At 39.4% G+C, this 22202-nt stretch overlaps 1 protein-coding gene across 1 annotated transcript in view; it reads right to left on the reverse strand.

The window, feature by feature from the left end:
- Positions 1-5583: 5583 nt before the first annotated feature.
- The window catches only part of LOC122983475 (WD repeat-containing protein 49-like), a 38185-nt gene continuing 21566 nt past the window's right edge, over positions 5584-22202 (reverse strand). Inside the window, exons 13-19 of the mRNA XM_044353208.1 lie at positions 21815-21916; positions 21339-21452; positions 19111-19301; positions 15993-16190; positions 14803-15026; positions 13557-13639; positions 5584-5685 (exon numbers count right to left, since the gene is read on the reverse strand). Of these exons, the coding sequence (XP_044209143.1) occupies positions 5663-5685; positions 13557-13639; positions 14803-15026; positions 15993-16190; positions 19111-19301; positions 21339-21452; positions 21815-21916 (935 nt within the window). The 3' untranslated portion in view covers positions 5584-5662. The remainder of the gene's footprint in view (positions 5686-13556; positions 13640-14802; positions 15027-15992; positions 16191-19110; positions 19302-21338; positions 21453-21814; positions 21917-22202) is intronic.

Below are 22202 nucleotides of genomic sequence, written 5' to 3' on the forward strand. Positions count from 1 at the left end.
CTGTCCCAAATCCCAAAAAAGCAGAAAACTGATTGACTGGGGATGTGGGAGCTTTAAGAGTGTGTCAATCTCGATGAAAAACCAAGAGAGACAGATAATGACTGTTAAAGACAGGTCATAAGTATTTGGATGAAAACAGTCAGGCAAGTGCATAGAAAGAGCAGAAAATAAATGTATTGTTCAGAAGGAGGATACAGTGAAGCACAATTCTCCATTAGACAATGATGAATTACTAATTTTGGCTCAGGTGGAAGGTTTGACAGCAGCACTGACTGCCTTGTTAAAGCGGCGTCAAAATAAAATTATGTGTCATTCCTTTTTTATTTTACCCAATTCTATTATATTCAACTCTAGGAAAGGTAGAGTGTGTGACAGTAACTGCTGTGTAGGAATCTGGGTCAGACATGACATTTAATAACCAGGGAACAAGCTGATACTGTTTGATCACATCAGCCTATTGTTCTGTCATGGATTATAGAGACAAATGGTGGCATGAACAAGATTTAGAATAGACAATTTTCCCTCCAATGTCTGTAAAACAATGTGCGTGGGAGCACAGGTAAAATAAAACTCCAATACCTTTCAGTTTTTTTCTTCTTCTTCTTCTTCTTCTTCTGCTTGATCACTCTCTCTTTCTCATTCACTCGCACAAACACAAACAGATTTTTGCAGGTACTCGCACACACCTGCACACAAGCACAATAGTCAGTGACAGTGAGCTGTACTTCTACTGCCATCTAGAGGTTGAGTGTGGTAGCGTTTTCTGGATCGATGAGAGCTATAGCCTGAGGAATGACTGTTGCCTGTAAAGCTATCATTTAGATTGTCTACATGGACATACCAGTTGGGGAGGGGACTGGTCATCATGCTCAGAAAAAATGCTCAGACACTTCTGGGAATGTGATCTACACAATATATCACAAATGACATGTCATTTGTCTCCCGCTCGTTTGTCACAAACATACTTATTGCAAAAGTGCAGCAGCGTGACGAGCCCGTCTAGAATGTTGTTTTTTTTTACAAATCACAAAATGTGCGTATGAGGAGCAGAAAACAAGTTCAAATCAATCATGACTATGCCTCAATGACTGTGTGTGTATGTGTGTGTGTGTGTGTGTGTGCATACTTGGGTGCAACATCTTTGTGAGTCTGTATGAAACTGTGAGATCTATATAATCTATGTACATAACAACAGTGTGTGACTTATTCCAGTGTTTATTTGTATATTGATATGAAGGTTTCTACTTGTCAGTTTGTTTTTTATGTGGATGAAACAGTTTGCACTGTTCGCCTCTGTACCTCTTGCAGATATGATAAGAACTTGAAAAAGTGAGGATTTTGTATTTAGGGAGCCTTGTAAATATGCAACAGTATGTATTGAACACAAGGAATATTCAGATTAAACACAGGAAAATACCCTTAGCTGTAGGCTACTGAACACAAAGCTCATAATTCAAATCTGAACCGACAGCAACTAACCATAAAACGTTACATTTTAAACCAGCACTAGGCCAGCATTAGCATTAGCATTAGCTCAGTCTGTCTGTGTCAAATCCATCTGAATTTCCATGCAAGACAATACTATGATTCAAAGTAATAGTTTGACATTTCCGCTAACTCACCGTAAAACTGCATATTTACATTTCTGTTTGTCTATGGATTAAACAACAAGATATAACATCTTAATGAGTGAGCTTTAGAGGTGCTGCTTGGTGGATTTCTTTTTAACTTTGCTTAGACCCAGGCTAGCTGTTTCCCCTTAGCTTCCATTCTCTATGCTAAGCTGAGCTAATCTTCTCCTGGCTCCAGCTGCATACAAAATGCACAAACATGAGAGTGGCATCAATCTTCTCATCTAACTTTTGGCAAGATAGCAAATAAGCGTGATTCCTAAAACTATTCATTAAAGGACTAACAAACCAGTTGTCATTAGGGAGAGCCTTATGAAGAGAAAATGCATTGCTTTCCTTTCCCACCTCCGCCATGTCCAAACACTGAGGCATTAACTGCTGTTTTGTAGTGGCAAGTGGTATTTAATTAGCTTTGTTGATCAGAGTGCATTTATCCAGCCTCCAACAGTAAACAATCCTGAATTTTAGTTAATCACCCCTGTATCAAGCCACACCACCTGCTAATACTGATTATTTATGGATTATCACCATCGAGACACACAGAAATGAACATATGCATTCAGGCATTCATTTCAGGAACATGCATTTCGCTGCCTTTTCTCTATATTTATCATATACAATTACACTCATGAACACACACACACATATATATACACAGTACATACATGCATACACAGACACAGCACTTGGGATGGACAGTTTCTGTCATCGCAGCACTTTCCCAAACAGGCTCTGATTAAACAGCAGCTTAGAGCGCTTTAATTTCATGGAAGAACAGACAGCGAGAGAGGGAGCGATGGAGAGAAAAAGAAGGTGAGAGAGAGAGAGGGAGAGAGAGAGGGAGGGAGGGGGAGGCTACAGATGCACAGACAGGGGGAGAAAGAAAAAGAGGGAGGGTGGAGGACTGATAGCAACACAGGGAATGAAACAAGCAGCAGTCAGAGAGTAGATTGAAAGGACGGATGGAAGATGAGAGAGAACGAGAGAGACAGTAAAGAGGGAGATTAATTAAGCAGAGGAAGGCAGCAATGATAGACGGGTTACGGGGGAGAGAAAGAGAACATGGAGGAGTGTAAGGGCACAGGAGGAAGGAGATAAGACAGAAAGAAAGTGAGAGAGATATAAAGAGAGAGATCTGTCAGAGAGAGATCAGAATTTAAAAAAAACCTTGAACAGGAGGTGAGGAGAAGTTGGAAAAGATATACGCTGCAGGCAGGTTAAGGGCTTCAATATTTCAGTCATATAAAAAATTTAAATCCCGGCTAAAATCTGTGAATTCTGCGTATTTGTGATTTGTCTTACGTGCCGTCACACAACATGCCTCTTATCTCTCTACACACATGCACGCTCCCTATAATGCGTTCACGACACACACACATGCTTCCAGTTAGCGGTTGAATGAAAAAGGGGAGGGAGATTATTAGGGATATCAACCATGGGGATGTGACCACGGGGCCAAACTGTCACACCATGTTCTGAGCCAACACACAAGTGAGCGGGTGTGTGGGGAGAGCCTATAGCAAATGAAAGGAGTTAAGCCACCAGCCTGGAGAGATTTAAGTGCTTGTGTGTGTATTTCGCGGTGCATTTCTCCATGCAATAGATTTCCACACTAAAGTGGTTCAGTCAAAGGGTTTTTAGCATACAGAAAAGACAATGTGGACTGTGCACGCACACGCGCACACACACATATATATAATGGGATTTTTTTTAAATGCAGGGCTTTATAATATATGTTAAAGTACTCAGAAATCCATTTGCTTTGAAGAGCTCACTGTGGCCTTAAGGAGAACTGTGCAGTGGTTATGGTACCAGAATAGTAATAATATATGAATATTAATGCTAAATTCTCCAATCTCAACTGCCTATAGATAGCACAGGACCTTTACTGCTGGATGTTTGAGTGTCAACTACTTATGTGTGTGGACAGAATATGGATATTAGAGCTTCTATAAATGCACGCTACACCTTACCTTTACATTCTTCAGAGTCGACAGAAGTAATATTACATGCTTTAGTGATCTGAAATAGACATTCACAGGTGTCTTCAACTGACATCAATCGCCACAGTTTCCAGGCTATCTAACCGTTGAGTTTTTGTAACTCTGAACTCTTTTATATTTTTGATCATCTCCAACTGTTGGGACCAATTTGGTGATTGAACCGAATGGAATGATGTTCCTGCATGTTAGATAAACTCAACATAGCAAAGTGGAGACAGAAAGTAAGAGGAAAATCAGACTAAAATACCACACGACAAGTGGAATATGGTTTTTAAAAAAAACTAACTGACATGCACAGATCGGTGTGGAGGTCATTAGTTTATGTAGATGATATTAGAAATATGAAATAAGATATGACAAGATGTGGAGTAACACACACACACACACATATCTTCTTCATTAAGGCAGGGAAATCACATGACAGCTGGTGTGTCTCATGCAACACTGATCCAGACTCCTATAACAAAAACACACAGAGAGTTGAAACGTGTGTCAGCGGTCAGTCGGACATAAAGCATCTCTCTTGATCATCTTTACTCTTGAGTCTATTCTTATCCTCTGTTGTCTATTCATCTCAGTGCCCCTCTCTTCATCCTTTCCTCGCCTCAATCCCTTTATCTTCCCTGTTATTTATCTACAAATTCTCTTTCCACCCCTCTCTGTCTAACCTCTACACTCTCCTTTACCTTTCTATTTCCTCCATTTCTCTCCGCTACTCACCTCCCGTCCTCTGCCTCTTTCCATCTACTTATTCTGTCCTCTCTCCTCTTTTCATCTGCTCCACTCATCTCGCCCCCTTGTTTCCTTCGTCATCGGCGATTCCTTCACTTGTTTCCCTCCATTTCTTTTCCCATTTCACCCTTTTTCTCAGTCTACATTCATCCTCTCCACACTTGCCTTGCATCTTACATCTTACATATATTCCTTTCCCCTCACCTCTCCCCCTCTCTCTGCACAGTTGGACAGACAAGGGTAGATAAAGTGGAAAAGAAACCTGTTTTGAAAAGTGAGGGCATCAGTATTTACAACTAAAGTGTGCGTGTACCTGCTGATCAGCAGCAGCCTGTAGCCCAGGGAAGCAGAACAGTGTCAAAGTGAATTTATGGCGCTACACCCTCTCAATATTAAGACTGTTTAAAAATGCTGCTTAGCATTCTGATAGCATGTGTCGTGGAAATTCTCTGTATTAGAGATGGACAGAGAGAGAATTGTCTTTTGAGAGTTTATTGCAATATTCAATCATTTGGAAATGGGCCTCCGAGCTTGTTGGGTTGAGAAACACCGTATGAAGTTCAGTGATTGTATTTGTACATACAACCATATTCATCACAGAACATCCCACATTTGTCAACCTCAGAGACTAAAAGTTGTCTTTTAATAATACACAGTATTCCTTCTGTCCATTCATAGGTCTATACTGTACACTGTGTTCTTTCTTAGGGAGGTTTCTTTCTCAGCCTCTATCTGCTGAGAATTAAAAGTTGAAGGCCGGCGTACTGATGGATGGTTTTCATCTAAAACTTGTGTTTTGGCTTCCTGTCTTTTGAACACAGATCTGCTCTAATTTACTGTACCAGAGCAGGTGCATGAATGGACACACTCCCTCTCCATCTCCCGAGGGGGCAATAACGCTGCACACAAGCCTGATTTTAATGATCATCATTCATTATGCTGTAGTTCTACATAACATGCTAGAATAGGTTGAATATAGCCTGTAACATGGTGAAATTTACACTCTCTCACTATTCCCTTCTCTACCTTCCTGTCATAAAAAATGTAACATCCCATCATCATCATCAAGTGCAGCAGTAATCACAATGCAATTTAAAACAAATTCAGGCAACATCCCCCTGTTGAATCCCATGTTGTGGCAGACACACAAAAACATTGTGGACAGAAAGACAACTGGGCGGACATCAACACAGGTTTATTGGTAGAAGTTAAAACTAATGTACAAATTAGGGAAAGAATGGAGTTGTTTTCTCTCAGTGCATCAAATGCATGATGTGCACAGATGGATTATTTCCCTTACAATCCTGTAGTGTCAGCAACTGTTGAAAAATAAAAATAAATATGTCTTTCTTGGTTTTCATTCATCACAGTGCCTAAAGAAGTTAGATACTATATATCATTGTGCTTTACATTTTATTACTGTCTGTAGCAATCCTGTATACCACTGTACTCTGTATGCTGCTGATAAGTGACCATCTCTGTATGTCAACAGACTTTCTCATTGGTTGGCTTTATATATAAATCTCTCCTTCAGCTGGTCCCTCTTTGTCAGTGTACATGTATAAAAACCAATCAATCAATATGGCTTATGCTCTTGCAATATTCTACAGATGTTGGTCTCCAGAGTTAGAACAGAATTAGGCAAAAAAGCTTTTAAATACGCTGTCCCTTCTTCCTGGAATAATGTAATGTAATGTTGATTACTGTGGGGGAATTTAAGTCAATTTTAAAGGATTGACAAAGTAGTACTCTTGGTCAACGTAAATTTTCATTGAAAATGTTTTAGAAAATTGTACCTGCTTATGTATTATAACTTGTATTGTATATTAACTGGATATTGTGTAGTGTTTGACAGTTGCATTTGTCTGTTTGTATTGTTTCTGGTTATTGTTGTAACAATGTTTATGCTGTTCTCTTGACCAGGGCACTCTTTGAAAAAGAGATTTTAATCTCAATTAAACTTTTACCTGGTTAATAAAGGATATATATATATATATACAATATGTACAATGAGTTGTTTAAACGTAATGTAAGGGACTTTTGCTTATTGAAATTAAGTTTCAGTTCGAGAAAAAGCCGACCTAACTTTAGCTCCAACAGTTTGATTGAACAGTTCACCTCCTTGGTCTCTGCATTACAAAAACAACATGAAGTGTTTGTTTTTTGTCACTGATGGGCCACACTTACCACAAACCTGTCTGTACTCTTTAGATACCGAGATACCTATGATATATTTAGATACCTAACAAAGCAGTGATCAGAAAATAAAATGATCAGAAAACATGTTATGTCTTCCTTTTATTTGTTGTCATATTTATTTGAAAAAAAATCATGGTTATTTAAAGATTATGTTTATTCATGGATTTATCCACCTGGCTCACAGTCACATTGACTCTATTTTTGGCTTCAGTTCCAGTGCTAGTTTGGCTCCAAGAGCAGCTGATAGACCACTTCTTGTTGTTTAATGTGTTCTCTTCTTTATACTGTTTCTACAGCAGGTGCATGTTAAACCCAAAAATCCTGGATATCAGATAATTAGAATTACAGGACAGGAGGATTTAGATACATAGAAGCCCATGTTCAGTCCATGCTGAATGTATAGTACATAGTGGATTAGAGGCATTCTGAAACATTTCACACACAAACACAAACGTGACACAAATGTTCAGTTTGGAGGTTGTGTTGTGACATCTGATGAGTTCTTGCAGTGCATCCCAACCATCTACGTGTCTGCGTCATAAACACCCGCTCCCAGTAAATTGGCTGGTAATCACACTAGAGAGAATGAGTAAAGGAGTGTTGGGTTGTGAGAGCGAAAGCTGAGGGATGAAATACTGTATCTGAAGTGTCAAATGTTCACACACAGTCATGCTATTATGATAGCTCCCTTGAGACATGCGTGGGAGGTACAAGTGTGTGTGTACATGTGTGTGCGTTCCAGTTATTAATCTGTATGACAATAAATCTTATTTGCGGTGGACGCTAAAATTAACCAGGCAATACCAAGAAGACAACTAAATTACATGACAAATGTAAATTTGATTTATGGTAATTATGTCGCAATCAGGCAGCCTGAGCTGCAATGTGCATGCAGACTCAGACTAATTCAACTGCCACCAAACTCATACATACAAATGAAGCTATCTTAAAAATAGAGTATATGAACAGAGATTTATGCACCGTTCAAAAAGATAAGGCAATATTACAAGCCTGGGTGTTTCAGGCCAATTAATGTGTAGAACATGCAAGCACATATATGCATGCACATATGATATGTTGCATATTGGCAATAACCATAACCTCAATTATGAGTTAAAATCACCAATAAGCGAACTTAGTTCTCTGTAGGCAATATGTGCAGAAACTCGTACTGTGAAATTGCAATTTAATGGTATCACAAATTATATGAACTTCTGTATTATATTCAGACACACATGATCATGAAGACTCATGCATTACTGCAGGAATGAGTGTGTGTGCATGCGAGATAAGATATCCACAACTTGAAAACTTACAAAATGACTGAGACCGCTAAATTAAAATAAACTGAAGATGGAAGGCATACATATTATACACACACATGCACACACACAAGATAGGTATACTCTATGGAGAGGCCTATATAGCAGTGCACTTTAATCACAGAGTTCATTTCATTTCCTCTCCTCTCTCCTTTATCACTGGCTTGGTTCTTATTCATCTTCATAAGAAAGCAGAGGAAGAGGAGCCAGCTCCTAATAGCTCACTGATTTACATGATGAGTGTTTAGCCCCATATACAAACTCCTGGGAAAGGGCACAAGAGAAAATACAAGTACACACAGAAATCTTCGTGTGCTCTTTCTAATCCACACAAACACACACACACACACACACACACACACACACACACACACGCATGCATAAAGGAATGTAATTTGTTTTCATATTACTAAGACAAAGAATCAGAGGCAAATCCACACACACGCATATACACCCAAACACACATATAAAGAGAACAAACAAAGCAGGCCCTTCTATAAACAGATGAGTTAGCGCTCGTGCACCGCTTTGCTTGTTTAGCGTGTAACTCAATTTGAAATGCTAACACTGCCATAGGCTCAGGGGCATGCAGCGGCGGGCTAGCATCATCAGCCCACTTCCTAGCAATTTAACTTTGCTCTTTCAACACAGAACACTTGTGCAGTGGCCCCATATTTTACACACAGTGAATAAAATTAATTGGGAATTTTTGGGGCACACATCATTTGCACGCTGGACCTGCTTTGAATTGTAGATGAAGAAGAGGAGGGGGAGCCGGTTGTAATGTAGCACAGCATATTTAAGTGCGTGAGCGTGTTTTGGTGTGTTGTGTCGATTTCTGACTATCCGAGATGTGTGTGTGTGTGTGTGCATGTGCTGCAAAGCTTACATTAATGATAATGACCCATAGCTTCATCATTAGAATCCATTACCAGTCAGAGATCTGTGGGGTTCGCAAGGAAGGGTGATAATGACAAGGATAAGGGAGAAGAAACTCATGATTAAATTGATCATGTATGTAAATACGCACATTACACATAAAATGAAGCAAGCAGGTTCCTCTTTAACAGCAGAAAAACACTATGTAATGCAAGGATATTTTTAAATGCAGGCAGATATGTGTGAAGGAACACATATTGCATATACAGTAGGAATTCAGAGAGAAAGGAGAAAAGACGAAATTCTGCTCCTGCATTGCTTAGGGTGTAAATCTAGCTGTAATGTCACAATTGTCACATCTTCAGTATAAAGGAGACGAAAATGGAAAAAAATGAACAGATACATCTCAGAATAACTGCTCACAGCCAAAAACCATTAAAACATGTATAAAATATGTGGAAGGAATTTAAAATCAAAACCATTGAAGTAGATACAATGAACCTTGAAACCTCGCGATCTAAAAGGAGTATGAATCTGGTGGCTTTTGGGGAATGAAACCTTGCTGACAAATGCTCAAGACGATTTCTATGAAAGTAAGTATAAGATGAGCCCAGAAGCTTGGCACAGAAACTATGAAAAGGAGCAAGAGATAGCGACAGAGGGAAGCGAGACACTGTCTATGCTGAGAGAAATCAAAACACAGAGGTTGTATCTGAACGGAAAACAGCCTCCATGATCACTGGTGCTGAAGCAAAGTATGTTAAGTTTCTTTACAGAGAAAGCAGGGTGTGATTTGCCCGGGGGGGGATGGTGGGGATTTCCCTGCCTCTGCTGAATTATTTTTATCTCCGGTGGGAACAAAAATGTATCCCCCTCATAATAATTTATGCTGCTTCACCCATAGAACATATAAAATATCTAAAATAAAAATAGAAATAATAAAAATAGAAAAAATAAAACACTAAATAAAGTGCCGCAACGTGAGAACAGTCTATAGTGCAAACAACGACAAAATCAGAATCAGAAAAAAAAAATTAGAAATGGAATCACAAAAGAGTATAGAAGCACAAGAGACGAAATTCTGGTACTTTTTGGACAACCGTGCATGGGTAGGCGGTAGTGATGCCGCCATTTTTGACTGAAAACGCCATCGCATTCATTCATATTCAGCACATCTTACATATCTAAAACCACCGAATCTCACAGCCAAATCAGAAGCGCAATAGAAAATGTATCAAAATAAGTCATCAGTAAATTGTATGACACTCACAGTACATACTAGTGATGTCACCATACTAGATGTACCATTGAAGTTCCACTACTCCTAAAACCTAATTTGATACCAGGGAGAAACCAGAAATCTCATTCAGCACACACTCTTTTATTTAAAAGCTTTTCATAAACAATAACAATTGAACAGAAACTTTGTGTGCTTCATTATTTAAGCACACAGGCTGCATTAGAATTAGAGTAACAAATTAAATATTGGTCTGTAGCCTTCAGGTAAAAAAGCAAAACAGCCCAAGAAATAGTAATTTCAAATAAGAGGAACTGTATGAAATGTGATGCTGTAACAACAAATACAGCTGTGTGGTTATGTGTTCTCATTTTAGTTTGCAATCTTTTAAGTATGACTGAAACTTTAAGCGTTTCAGCATTGAAACCAAAAACACTCTGGCTATATTGGAATAATAACACTGTGTTATAGAGTGAGGCGTTGATACTACTGATAACTAAAAATGCTGGTTTTGATTTTGGTGTCTATGGTATCCATGTATTGATTCTTGTGGCATCTCAAATGCAGTGGTCAGGTGCAAGATTCATTATTGTTTTGTTAAAGTCCATATTTATTTTATAAATGTTACTTTAACAGCTACAAGAAATAGCTTAATAAGCTCTATAGTCTATATAAGCCCACTGTGGTTCTGATTTATTTTCATGAATAAAAACTGTGATGACCCCTGTCATCTTGCGGTTGCTGTGTGAGTCACCTGTGTGTCTGCTCTCTGCAGTTGCTTGTTAGCTAACCTGGTACACCTGAGGGCCCCGGTGTGTTTCCAGTGTTCCCAGATTATTTACGTCCTGACTGCAGCATAGTTCGCTCTCTTGCTGACTCTCCACCACTCTGATGCTGCTGCAGCTGCTAACTGCAGCTCTCTGCTCCTTCTCATTTAGATATGCTGTTTTAGTTTAGTCTTATGTTTTGTTTTGCACCCTACAACACTCACACACACATCCTCCAGTCATGCACATCACACACCACTGACTCCACTGATATCCACACTCCACTTTAAACCTGCAGCGTGGAACTTTTACATATAAATGAACATTCAAGCCTTTGCCAAACGAGTTCACACAATGCTGATTAAGCCTATCACCATGAGATAAATGGAGTTTTTAAATCTCATGTGGGGGCGACATTCCCACGCTGGCCATTTGGCTGTTAATCGTGCAGCTCTTCTAGACTTTCCAAATTCTGATAGTGAAACGAATCATTTCACAGGGTGTTGTGTGACGCTAAAAACAATTTATCCACCATTTTACAGCCGCAACAGTAGGTTGTGGCCAGTAGTGTACTGGTTATTGGCATACTGTTTTGGGACAAATCCGGTGGGCCAGTTGAATGTCCACACAGCCACGCGCCCCCCTTTATTCTCACTGTCTGAAGGGGAAGACAAAAGTCCTGCACTCCAGCTTTAGATATTCCATTAAATCCTTTAATTTGGCTTTAGAAAGGTTAACTGGTTTAACAACATTCTCTTTCATTAAAATTCAACTTGATGTGTCTCCTCGTTTGTTGTGGCCAGTTGAGCCAGGTCATGACAAAACGTTTCAAAACCCCCCCCCCCCCCCCCCCCCTCTGATTTTTCACAAATTGCATCCTGAGAGTCAGTATTGCCATTACTTCCGCAAAAATCATAATAATCATAATTTCACTAAATACTACCAATCACCGACTGATACTAAAACTAGTTCAACCAATTTATAACAAGGTACTCAAAGAGGAACTGGTGATAAGGCCACAGGAATTTCGATCAAACTGGGTGAAAGAGTTTTGTGGGACTGACAACTCCACATTTATGTTTGTTGGCTGTGGATGATAACAGGTGGAGCTCACAGCAAGGGCTCCAATTAAAATCAAAATCAACCTGCCTGCTTGTAATTGCTTTTCCGCCTTCATATTGCGTGTGTGTGTGTGTGAAGTCAGTACTAAATCTAACGACATCTAAATTTTACAGACTTGTTTGGTTATTAGAGACGTTCCCAATGTTCCCTCTTTTAAACTAGTTTGTTATATATGTTTCAAGTGATCTTTATAGCTGCGTAAAAATACAAAGATTAAATCCGGCACACTCCTGTGTCTGTGACAGTGTGTGTATCACAGGGTTGTGTGTCTTATTTCTCCTGTGGATACCTGAGTGTTTTGTGTTGCCACAGAGATTAGACTGTATTGCTCACAAACACACACACACACACACACATATGCGGTGATGGAGTGAACGGAATAGACCTGATGCTCTCACTCACCGGTGAATGCTGTGATGCACTGGGTCTTGACACACACACACACATACACATACACATGCACACACACTCAGCTGGTGATGGAGTGAGGCCATTCCCTCTCCTCACCTCACGCCCAGTGGCTGGCTGGCAGCCCAGTATAGACTTCCACCAAATCAACCACACAAACTTCTGATGAGCTCAGTACAGTACTCACACTCACACACACACACACACACACACACACACACACACACACACACACACACACACACACACACACACACACACACACACACACACACACACACACACACACACACACACACACACACACACACACACACACACACACAGATCCACATAGTCAGGATTAATTCCTCCGCAGAGAGTCAGTGGGAATATTCCCTCCAGTTCACACTTTTCAGGTGTTTCAAAACTTGGTTATTCTTTTCAATTGTCGACTTCTTTGTCATTTGATTTGCCCTTGGGCTAATTTAAACACTTAAATTTTCTCTCTTCTCCATATCTACCATTTTCATTACCCTTCTAAAACTATTACAGTGTAGATTAATATTACATTATTCTTTTGATTGCTTACATTTTTAAAGTCATGCAGAGATAATTTGTGAGCTTAGGTTAAAACCCTAAGAATTTTTTTTTCTGTACTACACTAGCATACCTCCATGACGTAGTTTCGATTTTACATCTCATTAGAGCTAAATATTACACCTCAGCTAGTGAAACAGCTTTGAGGGCATGTTTGACTTAAAGAAGCCATCATTCACTTTAAGTGCCAAACAAATGTCTATCCTTAGTGGACTACAGCGATATTTTTCATTTTGACATGATTTTTTAGATTCTTAAGGGTAGCTTCTGTGAGGTTTTGCAGCTCTCCTTCTCTACCTTTATGTTGTTGGTGTACAAATGTCTTAGCGCAAGCCTTAACGCTTCAAAACCTGGTTTCTTATGTGTCAGCAGTTGCATAGATGGCAGATAGAGCTGGGATCACTTCGCTGTCTATTGTCATTTGAGTCCCAGGAACAATGCTTGAGTCCCAGCAGTAATGCTGCCCTTTTATTCATAGACAGAGAAGGGCTATAGTTTAAAGACAAAATCAAATTCTCAATGAAAACGCACCAATTTTGAGCTTTTTTGCTAATTTTCCACACACCTTTTCAAACCTATGTACAATAAAATTACCAAATTTGTTATTTCCTTACATACAATTACCAAGCTCAGGGAGCTGTAATAACTTGACAAATCTTAAGTTAAGATACACTTACATTTTTTTTCAGGAGTTTTCAACCATATCTCACCATCTTCATCAGCAGATGGAGTTTGCTCAGGTGTTATGCAGGGAAAAAAGCTAGTAAATAAACACTTGGTTATGATAATAGGTACAGTTTACCTCATCAAAACTTTAAGACTCAAAAGTGCCATTTTTCCTCTTTTATTACTTGCAGTGTGCAATAAAAAAATTTGGAGTCTGAATACTTTTCCTCCCTAAAAAACAGGAAAATTATGCTTTGAATAACCCCACCTCATCCTGTCTGGACAACATCAAATAACATTAAAGTGACTGTGAAAGAGGTGATTTTTTTGCAGCTTAATTGAGTGAAGATGGGCAGAAAAGAAGCCCAAGTGAATGAGTTTACACACATAAACAAGATCAATAAACACAGTGATGCACACAGTAAAATGAACCAAAAACATCTCCACTCAAACACATCTTTAAGGCTTAGTTTAATGGTTATATATGTCCATAAAAGGGATTTTATTTTTGCATTTTCTGAGATCACATATCATGCATTCACCCCAGGACAGTCCCATCAGTATTTATGACCGGAAAATCTATCCCACTAATCTAGAAAACCAGAGAATCAAAACCTCTAATGTGTCATGTCAGATCTATGTACAGCCTGAAGCTCCTCTATTGGCATTGGATGTGAGACTGACTTTGAAAACTCCAGTAAAGACTATCAACTTTTACTGACTCTTGTAGTACAACAGTGCAATCAGTTTCAAACCATAAGGCACACTCTAATTCTCTGAAAAATGATGTTTTTCGGTTCTCTAAGCATCAGAGTAAAATTCATAGAATTGGGAGCATCACAAATGCCATTTCACTCTTTGTGGCTATGAGAAACAGTCATGACTGTCTCTCAAAACAGTATCCTGAGGCGTAGAATTTTTTTTTTTTTTTTTAAATGGCTTACTACTGGCTGACTACATGACAGATGCTGGCCTAGTTCTCTTAGTGCAACTATTATGACGTTTTTACAACAACAGAACAATGTATGTATTTAATTATTTACGGGAAAGTAGAAAAACCTGGCAAATACTGTTTTAATTACAAGAAAAGATAAAATGTTTCATTTGTTCCTCGGACAAGCCACTGAAAACCATAGCAGACAAGCCCACAGAATAACTCAAAAACACTGTGCAGCTTTACCAGGCAGTAAACAGAGAAATGAAGCTGAAGTCGTACAACTACAGCACAATACAACTGAGACAGACTTAACTATTCACTTGGACAAAGGCTCTTTTCTGCCCGCCTCCTTGTCTTTCATCCCCACTTCTTCACTCTCTGCTGAGGTGTCGGGGTCTGGGTCAGCATAAGTCTCACTGGGAGCTGGAGGTGACCTCTCCCCTCCCTGTTTGGGGTCTCCTTGCCCTTTATGGTCTCTCTGCTGCTGCTCTGTCTCCTGCTGTGGGTGAAGACGTCCAGGTCTCTCTAAGCACCACAGCTCCTCCTACAGATGATGGACAGCAGTGGAGACAAAACAGCAAGAATATTTGGGATCAGCTTGAGCATGCTGGTTTGCAAGATGACCTTGTGACCAAGAGATTACTACCTTGAATGAATGAACAGTTAAACTGGGACAATTCAAACTGTATTTTGAAGCTCTTTAATGTGTGTAGCTTCTTGTTCTGAAACATATCAATAATTAACATTGTATCCTTTGAAAACCTGATATGCTGAATATAGATGGTCTTTTAATTGCAAGATTCACCTTCATTAAACACTACACAGACAACTCATGAATCCAACAGTGTCTAATAAAATAGAAATAAGCATAATACTTCTTTAAACATTAAAATCTTACAAAAAACACAAACTAAATTCAAACAGGCAGCTTTTTTGTTGACCAGCTCAGTTGTGTGCGTTTGTGTCTACACATGTGAGCAGGCATCTACACTGTAGTGCACTGTATACAGCACAATAAAGTATGAAGGTGTACATGCATGTTTGTTTCTATTATTGCATGTTCTTGTGTGGGTTGTGGTGAGTGTTTATGTGTATTTGTGTGGCTATATTTGTGTGTGTGTGTGTGTGTGGGCCTGAGGCAAACTGAAATAAAGCAACAGTCAGCAGACACTGCCCCAGGCTAACTTAATATGGGTCTCCTTTGACACAAAAACACACACACACCCGCCTAACCATGGCTTGACGCTGTGTTTCACTGCCATTTCATCAACTGGATACTACCACCCACCAGCATGCTGCCGAGTGGGAGGTTAGGCTTTATCGGAGCCAGCCTGCATTGCTGTACATTTGAACCGGGAGGGTCTAAGGCTGTTACTTTGACAGTGTGGTGCTGAACAATATCTCTGCCATCCAAAACAATTTATTTCAAATACTGAATGCGGATTGTGTTATGTAATGTATGCTACTGCAGTGTTCTGTACGTTACCTGTGTTTGTGTGTGTTTGTGTACCTGTCCAAACAAACCAATGGTGTCCCCAGGCAGGTAGCTGAGAGCCACACTGCAGTCTGATGATGCCGACAGAAGGAGGAGCCTATCCCCATGGATACATGTCTCCAGGTGAGTCACACGATCAAGGTGTGGGCGGAAACTATTCAGCAGTTTTGGAAGTTCTTTGGTTACTCCATCAGCTGGTTTGAGGCAATAATGCTGAAAGACAGACAAGCAAAGTTTATTGTGTATCATGGATGGACTTTCCCTCAGTGGATGTACGAAAACATGCATTTAATTTATGATTGTGCAATACAGCATCATAAAAACTGGATATTTTTATCATCAATGCTAAATCATAGCAATTGATGCATATGAAGTATTTTTATCTAAACATAGAATCAGATTGGAAATATAAAAAAAACAAGAAACAAGCACAGCTATGCTTTGAGCAAAATGCATCATCATGCAACATCAGGATGCTAAAAAGTACCGTAGGCAGAAATCACAGTGTGGGTGGGCACAGAAAAAATCAGGTGGGCCAAGCCTGTCCAAGACCAATCATACTTAATAGGTTCTGAAACGCATATATTAAGCAAAATAGGATTCACCACAGTTTAATCATATAAGCCTTATACATCATCAGAGGTAATGTTATAGGCACCAACACAAACACTAACAGCATCACATAGCCTGGCACGACAGCCATATAAACCACACACATGTATGTACGAACGCACACACTTCACACACACAGATGGCAGACACAGCAACATCAGCATAAAATCCAATTGTACACCCAACAAAACTATACCCAATAAACAATAATACTGAAATAGGCAATAGGCTACTACAGTCCGAAATTGTAAATTAGCCTACTTTTGATGATTACAGGAGACGATGGGGTTTGGTGTTGAACACTGAAATTATTTCATTATAGTCCAACACTTCAGTGAGTTCTCTTTCAAAGGAGAGCAGGGACAAAGAGTTCAGTCTGTATGTCATCATTGATGCCCTGATGCCAGTTTTTATCCGACTGACAGTTGAAAAGAGTCTTTCAACACTTCAGCTTGTTGCTGATGCTGATGGTGAAAGGGTTGAATTAACAGGCACGTACATGCCGTTACTACTTGACACTTGTTGAAGAGAATCTGGTGCAGGAGTAGGTGTCTGGGTTGACAATGATGGCTGAACTTGAGCTGAATTCTCTTCCTTCTACTCCTTGCAACATCTTTTTGTGACTGCTTTGTTTCATCATGGTTTTTATCTTAACCTACATTAAAAGCAGCTAGCTAGCAGAAAGTAGGCTTCTGTTCTTCTGTGCAATGTGCAGGTTGTACACTGAGTGAAAGAGGAGGAGCTGCTCAAAATCTGGTATTGGCGAAATGCACCGCCACTCAAAAAATCTGACCTATCAACTTCATCTTATATTAAACAAGAAGCAAGAAACAACTTTTGCTTCATTTTTATTGGTTGTGTAGTCAGATAATTGAAACTGTATTCATTGACTGCTATTCACTGGATGATCCAGCAAAAAGGAAGCCTTCTGATTGGGTGGGCTGCCAAGTGATTGGGCCCAGGCCCACCCACAGCTATGTGTCAGAATCTAACATGCTATTATTTGCTTATTAGCACTAATCACACAGTACAGTTCAGGCTGATGGATCACCAAAGTTATTACAATTCATCCTTAGGGGGATATGGATACCTGAACTAAATTTCGTGGCAATCTATCCAATAGTGGTTGAGACATTTCAGTCAAAACTACAAATGTCAACCTGCCAGTGGTGCTAGAGGAGAAGTCAGAGGATCACCAAAGACAGTAGGATTCATTATCTAGGGACCGTGCATGTTTGCACAAAATTTGATGGCAATCCAAATCGTTGTTGAGATATTTCAGTCTGGACCAAAGTTTTGAACATTGCCATCACTACAGCCATGCTGCAATTATGGCTAAAATATTGACACTCAAACATTGAAGAATCTTAATTGTACTTCAAAAAATTTGTTTTGCAGCACAAGGAACATACTTTTCAAAAACCTAAGATGCATTTATTGTCATTAACACAAATACTTATCTTATATTGCATGTTATGTAATATGTAAAAGAAATACCACAAACTACTACATCATGTTAGGGTGAGATCTGGTGCTAACTGAGAAATCCTGCATCAACACTCTATTCTGTGCAATCATGTTAGTCACCCAGCTGATTCCAAAGCGTACTCCTAACTTGCCGAAGGACAGGATTTCTACCAGAGCACTGATCATGCCCAACTTCTTCAACTCTGCTACATATATACATATATTTCCATAAATTATACTGGAAGCCAAATGAGATGCACCCATCTGAATTCATCCCCTCTTATAAACTGTGACAGAGAGTAGAGCTCTGAATATTGTGGCAATAATACCCGAGAGGGTGTTCTTTTACTGCAATTATGAGCATGACAGTCATGCAGCTACGCCTCATACCGATGGCATGATCCAAGTCTCCAGAATCAGAGTCAAAAAGTCAAAAGTGTCTCTCTGAGGTATCAAACACAAACTCTTGTGATGTATACAAAGTGTTCATATGCCGGAGTACTGGAGCCAATCTTTGATCAGATGACTTGGCTGAAACTACTTATAATTTTACTTCAATATTGAATGATTTTACTCTCATCTAGTGGGACTGATTTGCCAAAAAATGGAATAGTAAATTATTATTTTCTCACACATTTCAGTGTATTTGTATATCTGTTGACAAGGGGATGCAAAATGCAAACAGTGCTTTCTGCTCTTATTTATTTAACCTGCCTCTCAAATTTCAAATGAAACAGCAGAAAGGAAGGGGCAGTACTTCCTCCTGCTAATATATCAGTGGAGAGTTTTTGAAATGATTGACTAACTTTACAATGACAGAAAGATCTGCCATTTTCAGAGGGAGCAACAAGCCTGATCTAATGGAAAAATCATGAATATTACTGTCTCTTGATCTCTGTCCCTCCCTCCTTGATCTCCAGTCTACATCGCTTTCTCTCATATTATCTACTGTTCTTCTTATACACAAATGTCATGGTGATATGAAGACGGAGTTCATTGTGAATTAGTGTGGGCCACTGCAGCAGGTATATGTACAGTACATGAGTAAACCTACCTGTATGTCCCATGTCTTGAGTGTTCCCTCTCTGTCAGCTGTGACTAAATGTTTTCCACAGGGGCTGACAGTCATAACAATAGACCCCAGGTCTCGGTTATGAGCTGTGAATTGTCCCACCAGACGGCTGCGGAGGCTGTTCCAGAACCTGACTACACCTGAACCACCACATGACACCAAATCTGCACCACCTAGGGGAATACAGAAATTAAGACATCTGGAATAATCATTGCAAGAAAGCTACATATAACAAAATGTGCAAAAAGTTGGGTGCTGTGGAAGCCCAGTATTAATGCTAAATGATGTTTTGACCCTGCAGTGGGTATCAGGCTGTGCCATCATATATCTCCTGTCTACTATCTACCCACTGACAGGTGGCTCCACTAAACTGCCTTTGGATCAAGCCCTCACCCAAGTTAAGAGCAGTTACTCTGCAGCTTGATCCAATATTGTATCTTCATTGTATTTACTTGGACTAAACTACATTAGCTGACCCCAGCTGCCATCACTGGCAGCATGCTGCTCAATTACCCTCCAACAGCCTTACAATCACCCTCAGCTACCTCACCTCAGCAAGTAACACAGTATACACTTCTGTCTATAATCATTAGTGTATAGCAACTACAAGGGCGTTCAAAGTCCTTTGCATAAAATATAAAAGTCATTAAGACAAGATGTAACACAAACACATTATAAAAAAGACACATATATAGGATTTAAAAGAGTAAAATAAAAAAATAAAAATATGATATAAGACAGATAAAACAAGGGGTTAAAATGACAGCAGCTACAGTGCAGTGTGAGATAAGAATAAATAGTCCCAAATTTAATTTTATAAAAGTCAGTCGCAAACCAAAAAGTCTTCAGCCTTGATTTAAAAGACCTGCAGCTTGGGGCAGACCTCCTTAGCAAGCAACAAAGCAAACACCTAAGCTAACAACATACTACCCAAGAACATGCTAGGCAAAGCAGCAGCACCTTTGCACGTCTTCTCTGTTGAATCAGAGAAAATCCAGTAAAACCAAATATCACAGGGGATTCCATGATAAATGAACTACAAAAATTGGAGCAAGGAGTAGATAAGGTATCAACAGAAGAAACAGGGACTGCCCACACACCATCAAACCGCCAATCTTCCAGCCAGAGGTATATCTTAAACAGTAATGAAAAGTGGGTGCTTTAGCCAAAATTATGTCATACTATCTTGCACCAAAAGTTTTTGACAATAACAGAGAACGCCGATTTGCATAGACTAGCTGATGCTGCTTTGGTTCTCCCGTCACTGAAACTGACCATGAAAAAGGTATGCTAGAAGACGACTAGCATCTGGTAGTCTTACATGCAGAGCTGACTACAGCTCTGAACATTTAGACAAGGGCTCAACCTCAGCAACAGACGTACACATTGCTGTCACGGTCTGTTATGAACAGTAGGCATCTAGTCCAGGGCCCAGAGGCTGATAATGTTTTGTTTTTTTACCAAGGCTGAACAGGTAGTAAATGAAGTAGCAACTAGGAATAACAAAATCAAACTTAAATATTGTTCAAATAAATAAATAAACAACAGAAACTTTGGAGCTTGAGATGCTGTGAATGCAAAGAAGTGAAAAGCTGGAAAACTTGAGGCAAGCTCACCACCTCAAACAATCATTGATGTGTAGCTACTTTACATTAGCAGATAAGAGATACTCAGAGCCTTTGTGTGAACATAATACATAGAATAATGTGCATGCGTGCAACTGTCTATTTCAGTATTAAAAACAGCAAGGCCATATATGCAGTATATTTGGTGAAAAGGGCTTTTGACTGTAGAGGTCTCTCAACCTTCAAGTAACATCACTGTGTTTGCAGACTCCCATGTGATGTCTAAAGTATGTGTAAAGGCAAAATACTGCATTTGTTTAAATAGGCTTTGTCCTTAAAACAGAAGGAAAATCCCAAATCTAGTCACTGAGCTGAGAGAGTTTAATGACTGATAAAACTGACAACATTTTTATGCAGGATGACATGATAATTTTGGCAACAGTGTGATTTAGGTCAAAATACAGAATACACAATTTATTTGGGTAAAAATGAACTCACTTTGTATTCACTGCTGTTATTTGCTGCCCAACATTGTTACTAAAACATTATGCAGTGTCCCATATCTTTCAAAAACTACTGCAACAAATAAGCCACACTAAGGCTGATAAGAATTATAAAGTTGCTATTTAGTTGTCCATGTTTCACCTGTTGCTGCAGCCACAGACGTGCGTCCTGGTAAAAAGAACAACCTGGTGACAGCAATGCAGTTCTCCGAGTTCTCTTTGCCACTGACACCAAGATGAGAATCAGGGAAATGACCTAAAAAATTAAAGAAAAAAATTAGGAAAGAAAGGAAGATCACAAGCAGAACAACGAGACTAACAACCTACAGTCATGCTGGCAGCCGTGTGAGGCTCCAGGCACAGCAAGGCTTCGTGGTCCTATAAGCATGTTGATGCTTAGTATGCATAATGTTGACCATCTTAGTTTGGCATGTTATCATGGTAACATTTTCAATCTAGCACTAAACACAAAGTACACTAACACTGTTTTTAACACTGTTTTTTATCTTCATTTGAAAATGTATAATTGAGTAAATGATTGGCTCCCAAACTGTACAATTGCAATAAAGGTGTTTATTAAATTTCTTTGCATTTGTGTGTGTGTGTGTAGGTGAGAACCTAGCTGTTTATTGTCTCCTTCACGTTCAGCATGTGGCCGCAGTTTCCTCAAAGCTTTTTCCGTGCTGTTGTTCCACACTATAATCTCTCCATCATAGCTTCCTGTACACATCAGACGTGGGATGAAAACAAAATGCAAGAACTTAGTGGAAATTTAAAAATCACACTTTTCTTTTTGGTATTTTTTATATTGACAAAGACACTTCAAAAGCTGACAGGCTTTCAACTGAGCCAACAGAAAGAAAAAGTCATGCATTTCAAAAGAAATATCAACTCAAGAACTTTCTGTGAACTCACGCACTTTGGGTTTGTTTGTGCTGCTGAATCATGCAAGCCAGCCACTAAAAACCACTTTAAAATCTTAAAGCTCAACATCTGTCCCCAGCTG

The sequence above is a fragment of the Thunnus albacares genome, chromosome 6, assembly GCF_914725855.1.
Source record: "Thunnus albacares chromosome 6, fThuAlb1.1, whole genome shotgun sequence".
In the NCBI taxonomy this organism is placed as follows: Eukaryota; Metazoa; Chordata; class Actinopteri; order Scombriformes; family Scombridae; genus Thunnus; species Thunnus albacares.